Here is a 21,014-nt window from a genome sequence, read left to right on the forward strand (position 1 = left end):
TAGGAGGCAGACGCCTCAGGGAACAGAGGCTGGAGCTGTTGGAGACACCCTGCAATGCTCAGAAGGTTGCCTCTGTGAGCTTCCTTCCCAGGTGGGTGGAGAGCTGTGGGTTATCTTGAGGAGTGGCCACACTTACAGGAACTCACTTCCACTTTCCCATACTTGGCCTTCCTACCAGCCCTTGCTGTTTACTCATGGCTGCTCATTCTAGTCTTGGCATTTATGGACCAGGATTCTGGCATGCTTGGCATTTTCACCCAACAAGGCTAAGGCCCTCCATATGAGGCTCACTGCACAGAGGAAGGGTTGGAAATTGTGACGTTTTTTCAGCTTCCAGGAGTTTGGTGGAATTCAAGGGTAGAGTCTTGAAGATGAGATGTCCAGAAGAGAGACTAAGGGCAAGTGATATATCCTTCCTGGTTCTGGCTTCTGCTTCTGCGGCCTGAGGCTGAGCTGGGTCCTATGCCTTGGAAACAGTAAGAAAATGGATTCCCAGAGTCCTGGCTACTCCATGGGACTGGCGACATGACTCCGTTGGTAGAGTGCTGGCAATGAATGAAAGTAGTATATGTACTGAGTTTGAGTCCCAGTCTCTGACCATAAAAAAAAAGAAAAGGAAAGGAGAGAAGAGAAAAGAAAAAGAAAAGAAAAGAAAAAAATAGCCAGAGTTCTTGCTACTCCAATCTATTACCTGCCTAGGGGGCCCTCACGAGAAGGGCAGGACAGATCACCCAGCTCTAGAGCTGCCTGCATCTTACATCTTCTTTTAAGGAAAGATAAGTCCCTTGGAGTCACATCTTTCTGTGAGCAGAAACACCTCAAGCAGGCAGGCAATTTATTACCTAATGGCTGAGGTAAAGGTTTTTGAGCCAGACCATTTGATTCTTGGGTTCAAACACTTGTGGGTATGTTCTAAATCTCTAAATTTCCACTTCCATTTGTAAAATGGGGCTCATAATTGGACAAATGACATGGGATTGTCTGGAGGATTTAAATGACTTGATTCAGGAGCTAGCACAGGAATGTCTTCAGAATGGTCCCCAATAGTCCTTTCTGCTCTTGGCAGATAGCCCTGGCTCCTGTCTGCATGGGACACCCTCCATCCTGGGGCTGCCTAAGGAGCAGACAGACAGGAGACAGCACTTCTCTGGACTTCCCCCAGACTGAGGGAGGAACGTGCGTGTGTTCAAGTGGAGCTGATCCGTGAAGCAGCCCTTGGAATGCACGCGTTCATCTGCTGAATCCCAAATGGAAACAAATACAAATACTCTTTATAAACAAAGACAGTGCCTTAAAAGAGAACACACCAATGAGCCAGTCTGAACTAGAACCAAAGCTCTGGGTTTTTGATGATTTTCTTTCAATCTAAACAGAGCTCTTCTCCCCCCTAACACACCCCATCACCACCCCCAGAAACCCGACTCTCCTCCAGGCCTGGATGCCGGTGGTTGCTGCACCTCCATTTAGCACAGCTCTGCCACGTGCCAGGCCCTCTCCAGCTGTGGAGATTTCTTCCAGCTGCCAGCAGGCTTTTCTGGAGAGGCCAGTCGACTGTGACTGAGGGGAGTCTGCTGTTTCTTGCCCTTTGTAGTGTATGGAGGTTAGCAGACAGACCTATTCCCCCCAGATCCAGGACATGTGAGCCTGTGAGGACTGAGTATTGGGGCACAACAGGGTGGAGGGGACCCCTGATGACCCCAGTGAAGGGAGCCATTAGACATACCTGCAGCTTCACAGAGAGGCTAGGGTTCCCACACTCCACCCTTCCTGTGGTCCCGGGATCGGGAACAGAGGTCATCTGGGGTGGAAAAAGCAAAGTCTCATTTCCTTCTGATCCACTTTAGGCTCCATTTCTAGTTTGATGTTTCCTTGCCCCCCAGGCTGGGTCTGTATGTGGGTAACCCCAGCCTTTGACTTCAGCACACACCCTCCGGCCGCCATCTAGTTTCTCCAGCACACATGCAATCATAGTTCTGAAATCTCACTGCTTATACACCATCTTCAGCCTGGCATTTCCAAGCAAAGCTTTTCCCTTCCCCTGCCTATCAACCCAGGACTGTTGTCTCAGAATCTCTGAGAATGAGGAGTCAGATTGAAAATCAGCTGTTTGAATGGTAGTTGTGTTTGCTAACTTTTGGAAAGCCCTGGGGTGTACAGGGGAGAACCGAATGGTGCCTAAGGGTGTCTATCTGTCTCTTCTGCTTTTACTCTTCTTGCAGGGAAGGCGTTGACCACGTTCCACCTACTTGTTTTACTGTAGGGTGGTCCTGACTACAGATGAATGTGCTCAACTCCACAGTGATGATACTGGGTAGAAAGCAGAAGGGGTTTCAAAACTTTGATTTCCTTCCTTGAAGGAAGTCTTTGGGGGTGGTGAGAAGTGGACAAAAGGTGTCTAGGGCAGGATTCCTTGCTGAGATCCTTGTTCTGATGGGAAAAACAGATAGTCTTTTACCTAGATGTGCAGATCTGAAAACACACCTACAGACTGGTATTTTTTTTCTTCCTGAGAAGGTAGCATGGGTATGCCTCAGGAGGAAGGACCACAGTGATTTGTCCTCCTAGTCAAGCACCATTTCCTGTAAGCAGATAGCATTGCACCTCCATGCCACACACTGCAACATGTGGGGAGGCTGCTGGTCTCAGGCAGGGCGAATAGGCAGGAAGAGTTGCCTGGTGTGGCCTTCTACATCCATACCCTCCAAAGCCAATGGCAAGCGGTACTGATCTCCTGTCCTCCCATTTGTCTCTGCGGTCCAGGGCTCCAGGCTCCATGGGCTGCCACTCCAAAACCCCTCTGCTCGGAGGCCCGGCTGGCTCTCACCCTGTTGGCAGTAGTCAGGGCCACAACCAGCATGGTTACTGGCAGCATGGGCGCAACAAAAAAAGAACAATACATGACTCAGTTCCCCATGCTTCTGATTTTAAGCCATTGTCCCAGCTGGCCAAAATGGAACCCAAGACAGGGTGTGGTGGAGCTGGGGAGAGATGGGCAGGGCTCAGGTGCTATTCAGGGGGCTAGTCTTGAACTTGTCAAGAAAACTGACCCTTAAGGATCTCTGCTGCTCTCCAGAGTGGCCAGAGCGGGGGAAACGGGTGCTTTGATCCTTGTAACTCCTCTGGTTACTCAGCTACGGGGAAGAAAATCTAGAAGCACCACAACTGAGTCACTTGGATCCATGGGAGAGCAATACGTCGAGGAGAGATAGGGGCTGGAGAGCTGGTATGTGGGGGCGAGTGTGTGTGTGTGTCCGGGCTTGTGGTTAGTGGTTAGAGTGAGGGTGGGGAGCTTCCTCAGGACTTCAAGAGGCATCCTGCATCATCCTTCCGGCAACCTGCAACTACCACATTTCAGGTGCCATCTGCACATGAGTGTAGACACTTGGTGAGTGGTGTCTTCAGGCCAGAAATCTTTCCAAGTATTTCTTTCTTGCGCTTTGTCATCCTCATTGTTTAAGAATGATGTGAAGAGGGTTATTTGTGAAATCCTGTGGCCTGGGTCTTGGTGATAATATGTATCTAGAAGGTTCCTCAGCACCCACATTCTCTCAAAGCAGAGAATGGCTTTGTGAGTCATATCTCTTTTCAAGCTGACACTTGTGTGTGTGTGTATGTGTGTATGTATGTGCGTGCGTGCGTGCATGTGTGAACACTATAATAGATGAAGTAAGCTCCCTCCCTCCATTATGAATAACAGTTCCAGGGCCATGGTTCTGCCTGAAACCAGTTTTGAGCGGGGTTGTGAAGCACCTGCCCTCCCCGCCTTTTCTCCTCTTCCTTCCTCTCCTCCACTTCCTGAAGGTGGTTACTCGGGTGCACACCTTCTGGAAAGAACAAGAGCGGGAATTAAAGAGCTCTAGCACTCTGGTTCTAGCTGCAGACTGGTTGTGTACTCCTGGCTGGTTTCTAGTTTTCGCTGAGCTTCCTTTTCCAGGGTGTTGGACTTAGAACCCTCAGAGGGTAGAAGAGCTCTGAAGGGAGCAGGGGCTCTCTGGCATGGTACTTGGCTCTTGAGAGATTTCCTTGAAGATGAAGGGAGCAGCTCTTTTTGTCTGACTCAAGCAGAAGAACATAACACAGAAGTCTGGGCGCCCCAGAACTCTACAAGGTCTCACCGCTCCCCCTTGCCTCCTTCCTGGCTTCCTTTCCCGAGCCCTTTGCCCCTTCACTACCCTCTTTCAGAGATGCTCTGTTGGTTATCAGTGCCTCTCTCATCCTCTTTTCCCACCCATAATGCTCTTTTCCCCCCAAGTTTAGCTCCTTCTGGTCCTTTTCCTATCTTTTCCCCACACAAATCAGATACTTAACTCTGTGTTTCCTTTCATGAAAATTCCCTGTCATATACTAGTGTCAACACAAACTGTATCTCTTTTCCTGCCCATGAAGTCTTTTGTTTTTTAATTTGTATTCGCTCATATTATACAGGGGCTTTGTTGTTATGGTCCCCACATTCCAATCCATCTCACCCTCTCTATCATACTTCTTGACTCACTCCACTTCCACAAAAGCCCATGAAGTTTGGCATGTGTCCTGGTGCAAGTGTCCTCTGCCAGAGTTTTATTTCATTGTAGCAAACATACTTCAGATGCTTTAACATGCTCACCATTTTATTGTTATCTCGGAACTACAGGGGCTAGGAACTTGACAAGGCTTAGCCAGACTTTTCTGTGCTTTATTGTGTACTTCAGCTGGCAAAAGGACGGTCTGGAAGGTTTAGAGTGGCTTAATTTGTATATTGGATGCTCTTGCCCGACTTATCCCAGAGGATAAGGCGAGGCCTGGATGGAAGCTGCCGTGCTGGTCTTAGCTTGGCTTTTCAATGGGAGTGTTTATAGTGGTCACTCATGATGGTTTCAGGGTAGACTTCTGAGCCATAGCTTCACGTGAGCCAGCCTACATTCAAGAGGAGAGAATTATCTTTGACAGGAATCTAGCAAAGATTTTTCAGATGTTTTGTTCATTTATTTCATCCTTGTTCAAAGTCTTGAGCTGAAGCCTTATACTTTGCCCTTTAGGATGTGCTATTGCCTTAGGACTCTTTCTAGTCCTTGCTGGCTTTGGTTTTCCCAGTTAGCTGAGCATTATCCTATGGAGTAAGGAGATGGAGGTGTTGGCCAAGTGGTACAGACTAAAAGTTATATTCAGCAGAAGTAGATTCTTGACAAAAACCACAAGAGCAGCTCCCAAGAACTGGAATGGATGACACGTGTCACCTATGAACTTTTCTTTAATCCCAGGTATAATCCCGAGTCTGTGAAATCCAAGCTCAGGGACTATGGCAAGAAGTAGCCATGTGGGTGAGGTAGCAGTCACTTAGTCAAAGTGGGCAGGGTATGGATGTCTTGATGACTGTGATTTTTCACTCCTGGTTCTAGGCTGCTGAGGGGTTGAGGACAGAAGATGGTCAGCTTGAATTTTTAATTTCCCACCTGCTCAGTAACAAGGTCACTGCACAGACTCTGGGGGTCCAAGTCCCTGAGTTCCAACACTGACCAAACCCTTGCTATGATGCAGCCTTGATGAAGTTACAGAATTTTCCTGAAATTGACCTTCTTTTTATTTAAGAACAGGAAGCACCATCTATCTTGTGCTATTGAAAGTATTAAACAAGATAATGATGATTGACAACTGTCATTCCTGTCAAGATTGTCCTCAATCAAGAGAACTGGGAACAAGAAGAAGAAAGAGGAAATTCAGGAAGATTAATAATTGCAGAGAGATAGAGATATACCCTCAATTTAAAATTCAAGAATTCATGACAATTTATGTGGCTGCAGAACAAATTACTTTTTTTTTTAAAAAAAAAACGCCTTTACAACCTTCACCTTATTTTAACAAGTGTTTTATTTTGACACAGTTTTACATGTACGTAGTTTTAGAAGTCTAATAATTCTACCCTTTACCTCCCCTGAGTCACACTTCCTAAAGGTAGCCTCTTTCAACTCTTTCTGTGACATTGGTTTCCATATTTTTAGCTACCATGCTTGTACTACCTTTTTTGGTAGACAAGCATTTCTATTATATTCCATCTATGGTAAGGAAGGTTTTGTTTTCTATTATCCCTCCCCAGCACACATACGTCCTTGCCATCCTTCTAGCCTTTCAATAGAATCATATCTTTTTGATTGGACTAATACTCAATCATGACTTTATAAACATATAATACATTCTCTACACTTAAGCCATCCAGTGAACTACGATCACATTTCATTTCTTGTAAAACTTCTATTTCCTCTGGGATTAATAATTATCCATTTTTTTGGTTGCTCAATTTCTATGCCTCTCATGAATTAATCCCTTAACTCTCCAGGGAAGTTAAAACTCCTCTGAACATGTTTGGACTTACTATGGTTAATACCAGTGATCAATAAACTCCATTTTATTTCTGTCAACACCCTTCATCATATGTTGGCATCTTTGGCTGTCTGCTCATCTTTTTAAGAGTGGAGCAGTTGAAATCGGCTGGGAAACTCTATGAATAGATGAAGGATTTCAACTATGGGTGGCATTCTAGGGAAATCTAGCTCAGATGATTTTGGGGTATCACTGAAAGTCAGTACCTGTAGGTCTTTTCTCCTGCATAGTTGGTTTAATCAGCAAGGGAGCCATTAACTCCTGGTGAGTTAATGACTCGCTGGTGCTGGTGCATGTTATGTTGTTGAGGTCTAGGCTCTGGGTGCTGGGAGGAGCCTTCTCTTTTCACTTAATTCTCCCTTTACAGTGTGGAATCCCCACCCTGTACCTCCATCCTCAGAACTACTGAAGTCAGAGCTACTCGATTCCAATGTCTTTAGTGAGGGGAACTCTCATCTTCTGCCAGGGTGGAGGAGAACATAAAGGGTCTAACTACTTACTTCTCAGAAAGATGTTCAACTGAACATTCCCTTTTCAGTTCTACCTATATCTCGTCTTTCAGCAGATGCCTGGTTTTTCCAATTCTTAGATTTTCAGGGGGCTCGAAGAATGATTTACATTCCATTTAAGAAGATTTTTCCATTTGGGTCTAGTAATATACTGACACTTGTAGCAGAAAGTGTTTATTTACCAAATACCCTCTCTCTTTTCATATTGAGAATTATCTCAGAAGCAGAGTTACACCTAACCGTCATTTTCTGCCAAGGCTGAGCCACATGTCCTCAGGATAGAATGTAAAAATCAGTGATGTATACTCCTGCCTAACATAACCTCTGACCCTGTTCATCCCCCTCCCTCTACTTTCCTCTGCTGACTGAGGGCTGTACTGGGGCATCCTTGGCACAAGTTGGCAAAGTTGCCATCAGCCTGGTTCCATGAATAATTGGGTTGGTAGGGACAGCTTCATCAACCCCCCTCCTGTGACATGAATAGATTATTTTCAATAATATTATTTGGATATTTCCTATAAATTTAACTTTTCACCATAACTACAGTTGGACTTCCAATAAGTCAAAAATCAATTCCTTCCTCCTTACCATCATCGTCTTGCCACTTCCATGGTATGAAAAAAATACAGAATAAAGAACTCAGTTGTTCTCCAGAAAATTACAAAACTTTTCATTTCCATAGGAAGCTTTGGAGATGGAGAACGAGGACACTTGGAATGTGGAGTGAAATATAAAAAGAGGGATGGGGATCCAACTAATGAATTCCTGATGGTAGAAGTGAGGGTTAGAGAACTGAGGAGGTACGTGGCATTGGGAGAGATGGAGGAGAATGCTGAAAGGGTGACATTGTTCAAGTTGCCTTGTATATATAAACTGATGTTGAACTGAAGCTCCTTTTTACAGCTATTTCAAGATAAAGAATGAGAAAAATGAATCTGCTATTCAATGTGATGTCACTCTAATTTCATTAGCCCCCAAACCTTCATTAAATGGTGCTGCACTGTGAAATGTCTGCAGTGTGGGTCAAGCAAATATGGTAATATAGAAATATGTAATATAGAAATGACATAATCTTTAGATCCTGGTCTGATTTTGAGTGTCTTCATTGATGTGTCTGCACAACTCACATCCTGTAAATTTCAGTTTCCTCACTAGGAATTGACAAAACCATTCCCCCTTAAATAATTTAAATATGGCCTAGTCAATTTAAGTGGGAGTCCCCCTAAAGCTAATATAAAAGGACCAATAGCATATAAATAGTCCCAAAATACTGTAAGTGGTAAGTAGGTAGCCAGGTGGTATCTTACCTGACTTACATAACTGTAACCCCTCCATAATCATCTTTAAAGTAAAAATTAAAAAGTAAGAAGTGAACAATTAAGAACTCCAGTCTGGTTGATGTGCTATATATAATACAAGTATTTATATGTAAGGTATTTATCTCTTAGATTGTTATTAAAATTATTTTAAACTTGGTTTAAAGTCAGGTTCTAGTATTTGCTAGGCAGGTGCTCTGCCACTTGACTCACACCACTAGCCCCTCCTCATGCTGGTTTTTGATATAGAATCTTTTATGGCTGGGTCAACTATGACTGAGATGCTATTTGCACTTCCCCTAGTTGCTCAGGATGACAGGCACATGCCACTGCACTCAGACATTGTGAACTACTCTTGCCTGCCATAGTCTTGGACACCCAGCCCATCATTTCTATTTCCCATATACCTAGGATTACAGGCTTGAGCCACCATGCTCAGTCTGCCTAGACGTTTTCAATTATAGAAAAAACTTGACATAAATAGTGACAAAAGATAAAATCATAAAATATAGATTTTATGTATAAATTATTGTTAGTCATGTAGCTAGAAATGCAATAAAATAATGAACTCTTTAGATAACCAATCAAGGCAAAAATGAATGTGATAAAAACATAGACTAAACCTTTTACTTATTCAGTGAAAAGCCTCCGATTCAGTTATGTCAGGAAAGGAGAGCTCGTTTGGAACAAGCTGAAGTTTGTGAGGACAATTGGAAACTCCAATTGTCTATTGCTCAGACTTCTGGTGAGTTGGCATAAGATGCACAGATAACAGGAACAGAATTCTGAGAAGCAAGAGACACAATGGAAATGAAGAGCCTGGCTGCTGCCCACAACAAGGTCAGCCAGAGGTCCTGGACAGTTTGTGAACTGTAGTAGTACCTCTCCCTGCACTGACCTCTGGTTTAAACAAATGACAAGTCCTCCACTCTTGTCTTCCAAACCCCATGCCAATTTCCCTTGGGGTAAAGTCTAACTTACAACTATATAGGGAAGGAAATTCTATGTAATGTAGTTCTTTCAGCTTAGTTAAGTGGTTACAGTACAAAGCCATCACAATAATTAAATAAGAGAATAAAAGGAAACCATCTTCAATGGTTAAATAAAAAATGTAGAGGAGAGCAAAATAAATTTAATGAAAGTAAAGGGGAAAAATCAGTAAGGACAAAAGCAAAACTTAACAATAAGGAAATGAAGACTCAATAGACTTATTAAATAAATCAAAGTATTTATTTGTGTAATGGCTAATAAAATAAGAAAGCCTTTAGCAGTGTTCATAAAACAGAAAAGTTCTCACAAAGTATTATAAATAAAAAGAAACATAAAAATCCTAGAAAGAGCAATTTCAGCAGTAAAAGAGAGCAATAATTGGAAACTACAATGTAAAATACCAGTTTCAAGAGCATTATAACTTTAATAAACAAAGATAAAAGCAAGAACTTATGCCCAAGTCATGTACACTGAAAATTACGAAATATTTCTGAAAGAAATTAAATACAATTAAAATAAATACAAAGATATACTATGTTCATGAATTAGGGGAAGGAACATGGGTAAAAACTGACAAGTTGCTTTCAGAATTTATATGGAAATGCCGAAGTCCTTCAATAGCCCAAAATAATTCTGTAAAACAGAATAAAGTTAAAGGACCTAAACTATTTAGTTTCAAGACTACAAAAGTATAACAATCAGAACAGTGTGAGATTGGTGTAGGAATTAATGGAACTTTTGTGGCCAGTGGACCTCCCAGAAAAGTTTCAAAGTGATTCAATGGAGATTCTTTTTTTCAACTTATCAAATGTAAACAAACTGGATATCCATCTGTTAAAAAGTGAACTTTTAAAATTTTACTTTTTATTTTTGAGGTAATGTATAGAGGTGTTACAGTTACATTAGCCAGATAGTAGGTGCGTTATTTCTCACACATTGATGCCTCTTCTCATGCTTTTGTCTCCGTTTCTCTCCTCTCACCCCTCCCAATCATCTTGTTTCCCCCCTTCCCTTTCCTAGTTCAAATAAATAAAGGTAAGTACAATATACCAGGTAACAAAATCAGATACAGTAACAATATGAGATTGACCAAAGGGCAACAAAGGAGAAGAGAAATAACACAGTATATTAAAAACAACAATCATACAAGATAAAGCTCTTGTTTCCATATCCTGGAAGTCCTTTCATTTAGTCTCATCCTAATGACTTTATGTATCTAGATTTTGCACTATTGTAATCCTCTGCTTGGAGAGTCCTAGATGTGTATAAAAAGTGAACTTTTATCCTTAATTCATACCACAACGAGTTACTATGATTTTGGTTCATAGATGTAAATGCAGGAGCTAAAATTATAAACCTTGTACAAGAGAAAATAAAACCCTTGTAACATGGGGTTCAGCAAATTTTTTTCTTTTCTTTTAAAATTAATATAGCTTATTTGTACAGTGGGGTTTCATTACGACAATTCCATATATCTATGCACTATACTCTTAACAAGTTCACCCCCTCTTATATATCTCATTACTCCTCTCCTTTTCAAACAGTATTTGGTAGGTTTCATTAACCTATCTCCATATACATATAAATATCTTTGGTCCTCTTCACTCCCTCCCAACCCAGCACCCTCTCCTTTTCACACCTGATATTGGTGCCCCCCAGAAACCCTCTTTCAATATCATGGCTAATCATCACCACCATTATCATTATTATCATTTTAGGTCTAGATTCTGCAAAAGACCAAAGAAATAAAATATTAAACTTTTTGAGCTTGGCTTATCTCACTTATCACGACAATGTCTAGTTCCATCTGGCTTCCTTAGGTTTCTTAGAATACAAAAAATATACAGCACAAGGGCTGGGAGTTTGGCCTAGTGGTAGAGTGCTTGCCTAGTATGCATGAAGACCTGGGTTCGATTCCTTGGTACCACAAACATAGAAAAAAGCCGGAAGTGGTGTTGAGGCTCAAGTGGTAGGGCTCTAACCTTGAGAAAGTCCAAGGACAGTGCTCAGACCCTGAGCTCAAGCCCAAGATTGGCAAAAAAAAAAATACAGCACAAAAGGAAAAAAAACCAAATTGGAGTTTATCAAAATGAATTATCTTCCTATTTGACATGAAATTACATGCAAAGACAGAAAAACATGCTCAAAGCTACTCAATATCATTAGTTGCCAGTAATATAAAAACTAAAATGACAATAAGCTATTACTGTATACATACTAGAATAAATAAAACAACGGATGAATAATCATAATAAATATTGGAAAGAATGAGTAAAACTACAACCTCACACATTGATCAAAGGCATGCAAATTTTCTAGCTATGTAGGAAAAGTCAATGTTTTATAAGTTTGAACAGCATCTTTTCTACTAAGACAATTGAATACTATGACCCCACATAATCTTGTATAAAAGCTTTATGGCACCATTATTAGCAATAGCCTCTGGATTAATTTTCTGAGGCTGCTACAACAAACCCTTATATACTTGGTGGTTCAACACAGAATAATTTAATCACTCAGAGTTCTGGAGGCCAGAAGACAAAATTTAGTTCATGTCCAAAATTAGAATCTAAACTTAAAGTTCTGGTATGACCATAGCCCTTGCCAAAGCTCTAGTTCCTTACTTCTTTTATCTTCTAGAAATGAGCCATTAGCACTTGACTGAGAATCATTTTGGAAGAATAAGAAAATAACAGTGATGCTACCAGTTCTTCCCAAATTAATTCATAGATCTCATGGAATTCGAAACAAAATTATAATAGACTTTTTAAAGTTAAGGTCTTCTTTTGTAACCCAGACTAACCACAAACTCTGCTTGATGTAGGCTTGGTTAGTCTAAAATTTGTGATCTTTGTGTCATTACTTTCCAGGTACTGGGATCACAAGCATGTGTTACCATGCTCACTTTCTTTTCTTCTCAGGAATAATCATTAAAAAGTTATGCTTTAAAGGGTTGAGAATACTGAGTGGTTCTGTAAAAGAAGGGTAAAAAGAAGGACATTTAAAACAACACATGTCATGCATTTTGCAGCTGAAACAATTAGAGTAGTATGATCTTGGGGAGTAATTAACTAACAGACTAGACTAGGAACTTGTGGCTCACACCTTTAATCCTACCCTATTCAAGAGTTTCCAGTCTGGAAGTTCACAGTTTGAAGCCAGCTTAGGTAGAAAACAGTCTCCAGGACTCAAAACATCAGACTACAGGCATGGTTCAAATCTTAGAGCACTAGACAGTAAGCATAAGGTCCTGAATTCAAACTCCAGCATTTGGAAAAACTAAACTAAGAGAACAGGAAGCCCAGTTTCAATCCTTGACTTATGAGGATTTTAGTACAAATAGGTCATGACAGATCAGATCAGCAAAGGAGTTAATGCAACTAGAAAATAATGTCTACCTATCTAGAAAAAGTATGTTTAGATGCAGGTTGCTGTAAAAGTTCAGACTTTTGTTTTGGGTAATGGCTTCATGAATGGTCAAGTAATTATTAATATTAACTGAAACTATTTCAATTATTTGTGACAAGCTACCCAAGCTTAATGGCTTAAATAATTCCTGTTATTTCATTTCAAAATTGTCTGGTTATAGAGATGCTCCTCTTTGTTCCACAATGTCGAGAGTCGCAGCTGGAAGAGTCCAACATCTGGAGGCTATAACAATTGTTCCTCTGCTTTTAGCTTCCCTACAACATGGCAGCCTTCCGGTAGGTAGGCCTCTTACCAAGTATTTAAGACTATGGCTGATAGACAGGCCTGGGTGAAGCTACAAGACCCCAAAAATGAAGACAGGGGAAAAATAGTATTTCCCAAAGGTTGAAAGAGATGCAATAGAAATAAGGGAGGGTTAATGGTAAATGTCTCAGAGGCAAGCTACCACAAGATCTCCCTAACTAAATAAATGAATACATAAATACAGATCATGCATAGACCTATGAGGATGAGTCATAGGCCAATGGTTATGATTAGTCAATTTCTCCCCACCCGAGTTACACTGAAGAATAGAACAAACCTAAAAAACAATGTCTTGAGTACTAATATGGTAAAGCATATGAGAGTATAGCTCCAGGTGGGTTAAGAAAATGGTTAAATATAACCACTTTTTACAATTCGGTCTAGTAGAAATAATGATAAAAATGAATATCACAATTAATTTCTCTAAGGGAAGACTATGTAATCTCTTTCAATAAATCCATTAACTGAATATAATTGCTGCCCCAATGCTATGAGCTTTTAATCTGTACAAGAAAGAGATTGATGCAAAGATTTAATATGAAAAACAGTTAATAAATTTTTGAAAAAGACAAGATACTTGCTCTCCCAGATAATAAAATTGGTTTTAAAACTATAATTATCAAGAGAGCATAGCACCAACATCAGCATACAAAAGCATAAAACCAGTGAATAGAAGGTCCAAATTATGACAACTCTTTTATAAGGATTGTGTGTAAGGGTAAAGATAAGATTCCTATGTAAGTGACATTTGCATAATTGGCTCCTTTAAAAATCATGGTTGATTCTCTATGGTTACAACTTACAAAAATAAATTTCAGATTGATTACATATTTAAATGAAAAAATCATGTCATTAATATGTTAAAAGAATATTAGATGTTATTTTTACATCCAGTATTGGATGGGGAATCCTTTTAACTAGACATCAAAGTCAAAGCAATAAATTAGGGCTACTGATAAATTTGATCATATAAAAAGTACAAAAACATTATACTGAGAGAATTATTATTATATTTTGTGGGTCATGGGGCTTGAACTCAGCCTGGGTGCTGTCTTTGAGCTCTTCAGTTCAAGGGTACTGCCCTACCCCCTGGGCCTGGGCATTGTCCCGGAGCTCTTCAGCTCAAGGCTACCACTCTACCCTTGAGCCAAGCCCCACTTTCAGTTTTCTAGAGGTTAATTAGAGATAAGAGTCTCAGGTCATTTAATGCCAGAGCTGGCTTTGAACCTGGATCGTCAGATCTCAACCTCCTGAGTAGCTAGGATTACAGGAGTGAGCCACCGTTCCCAGCCTGAGGGAAAAAAAGTAAGAGATAAAAATACTAAAGATGGATATTTGAGCTCAGTGTTGGTATTCATACCTGTAATTCTAGTAACTCTGGAGGCTGAGATCTGGAGAATTATTATTTGAAGCAGCCCGGGCAGAAAAGGACAGAAGACTCCATCTTTAACTAACTAGCAAAATTCAAAACTGGAGGTGTGTCTCAAGTGGTAGAGCACCAGCTAAGGAAATATGAGGTCCTAAGTTCAAACTCAAGTACTTGCCAAAAGCAAAGAAAAATAGAAATTAGTATCTTCTCTATAAAGTGCTCTTGAAAAACAGTAAGGAAATGAGTAGATTAATTATGAAAATTGGAAATTACAGAAGGACTTTGTGACAGAAAAGTACAGTAAATGTATAAAGACCACAGACAACTGAGCAGTAAAAATAAATGTAAGATGAAATATCTTTTCCCTCTTACTAGACTCACCAATATTTACATGAAGAATTCTGCACAGTGCTTGTTGGTGAGGATACAGAGAACCTGACACTTGAATAACTCATTAATACAGTCTTCCTGAGAACTACTTGACTGTCTCTATTGAAAGTCTAAAAGTTGTGCAAGCTCTTTGATACACTAATTCTACTTCTGGGAAGGAAATTGATACTAAGGAAATAATTGAAGAGCTTTGAGTTAAACATGATATATTGAATACATGTCTTTTGCTCTGTTCCTTCTAAAACCCACTAGACTGACATGGAGTTAAAAGAGAAGTATAAACTAACAAGGAGTTGACAACGGAATAGACTTGTCAACACAGCTTTGGAAGTTGAAAAGCAGATGCGTGAGCAGAAAATGTCAAATTGAACACATGCATCTAATTTTGCTTCCCCTACTCCCCAATTCGTACTAACACTACAGTGAAGGAATTGTTTAAAAAAGCCTGAAGCCACTGGACTCAGGACATATCTGTAATCCCATTTGGGAAGATCATGAGCTCAAGGGCAGTCTGCCCTCTATAACAAGATCTTGTTTGTAAATCAAATGAAATAAAAAGCATGCTACCTAAAACACTGGAGAGAATAGGGGATGAAAAAGAAACAACATAAAGCGTGCAAACTGGAAAGTCAAGAGATGAGATGCAATCTGCTTGGCAAAGCTGTGAAATCTGGGAACTCATCTGGATGGTTCCTAGAATCTTCAAAAGATTCCCAAGAGTGTGGACCTCTGGAAACAGATGAGGGGTGGAATGTTTGAGGATAACACAGGAAGCACCGTTTGAAAGATGTTGAAGAGTAGGCTCTTTCTCCAAATCTGTGCTTCCTCCTGGTTGCCTCTCCAGTGTGCTGGCAGGTGACTGGAGGTCTCCATGCTGTGCAGATAGCTATTGACACTCCCTGATCTGCGGTCATTCCATACATGCCCCAGCCTCTGCTGTGACATCTCCTGGTGCCCTCCATGCAAAAGACTTTGTGATGGCAGTTGGGATCCTTCTTTGTTGTCTAGGACAATCCTTTCACCTCAGAACTCTTCATTTAATGTCATCTGCGAAGATCCTTTTCCAAACACATGGAAATGTATAGGTTCCAGGAATTAGGACTTGAGCATCTTGAAGTGGAATATGGTTTTTCAGCCTTCCACACATATTTACACACTCAGCCTATCAAATTCCACTTATTGATTTCAGAGTTTTAAGCCAACCTTACATTCCTCAGATGAACCCTATTTGATTATGCCCTGTAGTTCTAAGTTCTTAGAGGTAGATTGCTGGATTCAATTTGCTCAAAAATTTAAAGGATTTTTGGTCTAACATGAATAACATGAGAGACCTTAATCTGAAATTTACCATAGTTACTGTGTTTAGATGTCCTGGCTTTTGGTAGTCACCTCAAGTATTCTGAAAAACTAATTTTTGGTGTTATTGGTTTTTCTTTCCTTTTTTTTTTTATCATTTCTCCTATTGCCCCTTTAAAGACTGTTTTCTGTTATTATTATTTTCTTCTCTTTTTTCATATTGGGATAACTTTCTACTTTTCAGTTTCATAAGGTGAAAGCTTAAAGCCATTTGTATACAAATTTCATTGACCATTAAGCTTATTTTTTATTATGGTTTCCTTTTTGAGATATTAATTATAAATATATTTCTATAACAATCATATTTGCTATTGAATTCTAATAAGTAGCATGATAAATCAGAGACTGTCATTTGAAATTATAGCAATTTTGAGTTGCAATAGGCTTACTTGATGTTTAGGTGTGTGGTCAGTTTTTGTAAATCTATGAAGTATGTGCATTTATTGGTTATGAGTGCTGAGTTTTCTAGAAATATCCATTAAATCAAGCTTCCTCATTGTTTTTCTCAAATGCTGTGCATCTTTATTTTGTGTGTGTGTGTGTGTGTGTGTGTGTGTGTGTGTGTGTGTGTGTGTGTGTGTGTGTGTGTTATGGGGCTTGAACTCTGGGCCTGGGCTGTTCCTGAGCTCTTCAGCTCAAGGCTACTGCCATACCTCTTGAGGCACAGCACCACTTCCCATTTTGTAGTGATTATTTAGAGATAAGAATCTCAATGTCTTTAGTGCCCAGGCTGGCTTTAAATTGTGATCCTCAGATCTCAGCTTCCTGAGCAGCTAGGATTACAGGTGTGAGCCACCACACTGGGCTATCTTTATTGTTTTTATTTTCCTTCAGCCATGATTGAAATGTGTTCAAATTGCTCTCAGTGGTGGGTGTTTGTGCCCTTCTCCTGAGGTGTTCACCAATTCTAATAGATCTAAACAAGTTTTCAATTAGAATATCTTCCCAATACCTTAAACTCTTCATTACAAAAGGACCTTTCACTTTTAATGTTCCTTATCTTACAGGTTTTTTGTTGTTGGTATAGCTCTCTGGCAATATTTCTTTTGTACTTACCTATAGTATTTTTTGTCTTCTTTTTGCTTCTTGTCTTGCTGTCTTCCTGCTTTATGTCTGACATTTTACAACAGTACATAGATAAAACTCTTAAAGGTCTACTGTAATCTGAGCCTATTTATTGCTTAACAAATTAGTTCAGCCTATTTCTTGCTGGCATGATTATTGATGTAATTTACCCTATGCTTTATGTTTTTTTCTCTGCTTCTTTTTTCCCCTCCCTCCATTAAAAACATCAAGTTTGATTGTTGATTTATTTGCTTTTCTGTCCTAGTGATTATATTGGTGTTTGACTCCAGGGCATTTTTCTAAAAGTCATTTTTGTTTATGTTTCAACTCTTCTATTTTTCTTTTCTGGTTTTCTCATCCCCAGATTGTTTCTGTTTGCTTTTGGATTTTTTTTAAACCTAGAGATAGATTTTGTTTTATTTTAAAATCCCTAAGAATTATGACTCAGTATAGCTGAGGGAAGCAGTGAGTAGTTTGTGTTAATACAAGACAAAACAAAAGCTGTCAACTAATGCTGACACACAGCCATAATTAAAGCCATTGGATTAAGAAAAAATGTATATTCCTTTTACTTTTTATTTTTTTCCCTTAGTCAGTGATGGAGAATTAAAAATATCTCTACCTAGACTGAAAGATGTCAGTGCAATCTATAGAGTTAATGTGATCTTCAAAATCCTAATGGCATTTGTGCAAAACCTTTTCATCACAAATTGTATGTGGAATCTCAAGGAAGCAATTAAATCATCTCGAAAAAGAAGGTATCAAGTTTTTTTAACAATATTTCTAACTTTACTTCTAAGTAAAACTATAAATTCCTTAGCTCTATGACATTTAATTTGCCAGTGCATTTTTGAACAATACCCCAAATGGAGGGAATAAAATAAAGAATAAACTGGATTTCATTAAAACAAAAACCAGTTATACATCAAAGGAGACCATCAATGGAACAAAAAGAAAAATTAAGGGACAAGAGAAAATAAAGTCTAAGCATATCTTGGTGGGAGATTATTCTGCAGAATATAAACGCATAGTAACAGGATTCAACTATATATATATGTACATATATATATCCACAGAATTCAACAAAAATCAGACAATTTTATTTAGAAACAAGTACTGGATTGAAACGGACACTTTCTACAAAGAAGATATATACATGACGAATAAGCACATAAAATGATGCTCAGTGTTATTAAATTTTTAGTTGTTGTTGCTAGTACTGGCAAAAAAGTTTCAGGGCTCTGAGTTCTTACTTGGCATTTTGTTCATAATCATTGCTTTATATCTTGAACCACACATTCAGTCTAGCTTTTTATTGGTTATTTTTTTACAGTTTCACAGATTTCTCTGCCTGAGCTGGCTTTAAATGATGGCCTGCCAGGTCTCAGCTCTTCTGAGTATAGGTGAACAATTCAAGGGTCAAGTAAATGGACAAAGTACTACATATATATATATATATATAGTATATATCACTACAATATTGTTTTGCCTTGAAAAGAAATTGTGATATGTGCTACTACATGTACAAGTGAGCCCGGAAGACATTTTGTTCAATGTAATATTTCAGCTATAAAAGGACCAATGCTTCCTAATTCCACTTATATGCTAAATGTCTACAGGAGTCAAATATAGGGAGACAGAAACGACAGTAGTGGCTAGGACCTGCGGATAAGAAATGGACAGTGTTTAATAAGATTGGATGAACTCAGAGCCTCACTCTCTTGCTTAGCATTTTCACCCCAGGCCTTATCATTTCAGCCACACCTTCACTTCTGGTTTTATGCTGCATAATTGGATATAAGAACCTCTCCAATTTGTCTGCCTAGGTTGGACTCTCTGATTTCAGCCTTCTGAGTAACTGGGATTATAGTATGAGTGACATGCAAATGGGTTAGAGTATCAAATTTGGAAGATGAAAATGAAATATTGCTGCAGACTGACGGCAGTGATGAATATACAATAGCCTCTGAGCTAAAATGGTTATGTTATGCATATAACAATATTATATGTACTCTCTACTTGATCACATGTAATATAACTTTACATTGTATGTATATTCATAACCATATGCACCATTTCAAAAAGCATATTCTACATGATGAGAAGTTTCTGTGCCACATACACATGGAGACTCTACTCCTTCCTTCCTTTCAACCCAATGAAATCATATTAGAGAGTAAAAACATTTTTAAAGCACAGGTAATTCTAAGGGAAAGCCATGTTGGGAATACCTAAGCTGAGTTATAGAACTGCATGATCTAAAACTTTTTTTTCCCCTTTATGTTTTAGGCATAGGGTACAAAATAGAAATCATGCTTAAGGTAATTTTTCTATGATCTGATTCTATTTTAGTGGTCTAATCTTAGAAGAGTAGAATAAACAAAAGTATCTTCAAACATCTAATCCCCTCCCCATTATATCTTCTATTCTTTCTTCTATTCTATGATTGGGAAGTTGTTTTTCAACAAAATGGAAGAATAAAATAAGAATCTGAAAACAGAGGAACTAAGAAGTGATGCAAAATAGAAGACAGGTGAATTTACAAGATGCTCAAGGAAGGAAGGAAGGAAAGGCTGTGGTTTGGTGGGTGTTGCCAAAACACCAGACCAGATGGGAGCCTTAGCTCTGCAGCTACTGACATACTACCATAAGGAAATTCTCAAGAAAAAGGAAAGCAAGATGACTTGAGATGCTGGTCTTATTTAGAGAAGTTTCATGGTTCTGTCAGAGCATTTGTGAATTGACAAGGCTAGGTAAATAAAACAGGAGTCTGCTATTGACTTCAGGAAGAAATTAAAATTGTACAGAAAAGGAAATGTAATCCTAGCATACTAACCAGCTCAGACTGGGAAATGTAATTCAACTGTAGAAGAAGAATAGGGAGAGGGAAAGGCTGGTTTGTAGAAGTGTAGTAGCCACCCCTCTTTCCATCTTCCACAGTAGAAAGCTGAGAGGTGATACTTAAATTTGATCAGTCTAGAAAGCAGAACACAAGCAAATCATTTAGATGAATGCAGCTAAACATCAGAAAAATTGCTAAGGAAATGGCAACTGTGTCAGGAAGCAAAGAGACAGGAACTGCTAGTTTACAAAAAAAAACAGTTAGCTTTTTGAAAGTTTGAAAAGTATAGAATTGCATAAAGATATATTGCAAAGATGTTCACTTACAGTGTTGTTTTTTATTGTAAAATTACTATCTGTATGCGTCTTACAGCATAATCATTTTATAAATAAACATAATAACAGTCTAAGATGTTGGGTGTGATATTAGTTCACACTTGTAATTCTAGGTATTCAGCCAAATGAGATCCATGGTTCAAAGCCATCCTTGGCAGATGAATTGGAGAGAGAGTTAGCTAGCAAAAAGCCAGGAGTAGAGCTGTGGCTCAAGTGGAAGAATACTGGCCTTGAGTGAAAAGCAAAAGCACACAAGTACGCTGAGTTCAAGCCCTAGTAGTGGCAGACATATACAAAATAAGCTTCTGTGTGTGTGTGCGTGTGTGTGTGTGTGTGTGTGTGTGTGTGTGTGTGTGTGTGTGTATGCGCGCATGTGCCATTTCTAGGGCTTCAATTCAGGGTCTAGATGTTTTCTGCTATCCCTGAGCTTTTTTCTTTTGCTCAAGGCTAGCACTCTACCACTTGAACCACAGCTCCACTTCTGCCCTTTTTGGTGGCTAATTGGAGTCTCATAGACTTTCCTGCCTGGTTTGGCTTTGAATACCAATCCTCAGTTGTCAGCATCCTGAAGAGCTAGAATTATAGATGTGAACCACTGGCTACAAAATATTAATTTAAGGAGAGAATAGAATGAATGTTCATGGTTAATGGCTAAGGAGGGAGAAGATATTAACTGGAGTTGACAGAGGAATTCTGGGAAAAGGTAGGACATTTTGTAACTGAGATTAGCTAAGGAGAGACAATGAAGATTGAACT

At 39.3% G+C, this 21,014-nt stretch overlaps 1 protein-coding gene across 1 annotated transcript in view; it reads left to right on the top strand.

The window, feature by feature from the left end:
- The window catches only part of LOC150060593 (uncharacterized), a 36,002-nt gene extending 21,282 nt beyond the window's left edge, over positions 1–14,720 (top strand). The window contains exons 3-5 of the mRNA XM_090337572.1: positions 7,546–7,663; positions 12,759–12,873; positions 14,646–14,720. Coding sequence (XP_090193698.1) covers positions 7,546–7,663; positions 12,759–12,873; positions 14,646–14,720 — 308 coding nt within the window. The remainder of the gene's footprint in view (positions 1–7,545; positions 7,664–12,758; positions 12,874–14,645) is intronic.
- Positions 14,721–21,014: the final 6,294 nt, after the last annotated feature.

Source organism: Megascapheus bottae, chromosome 7 (genome assembly GCF_031878675.1).
Source record: "Megascapheus bottae isolate mThoBot1 chromosome 7, mThoBot2.hap1, whole genome shotgun sequence".
NCBI lineage: Eukaryota > Metazoa > Chordata > Mammalia > Rodentia > Geomyidae > Megascapheus > Megascapheus bottae.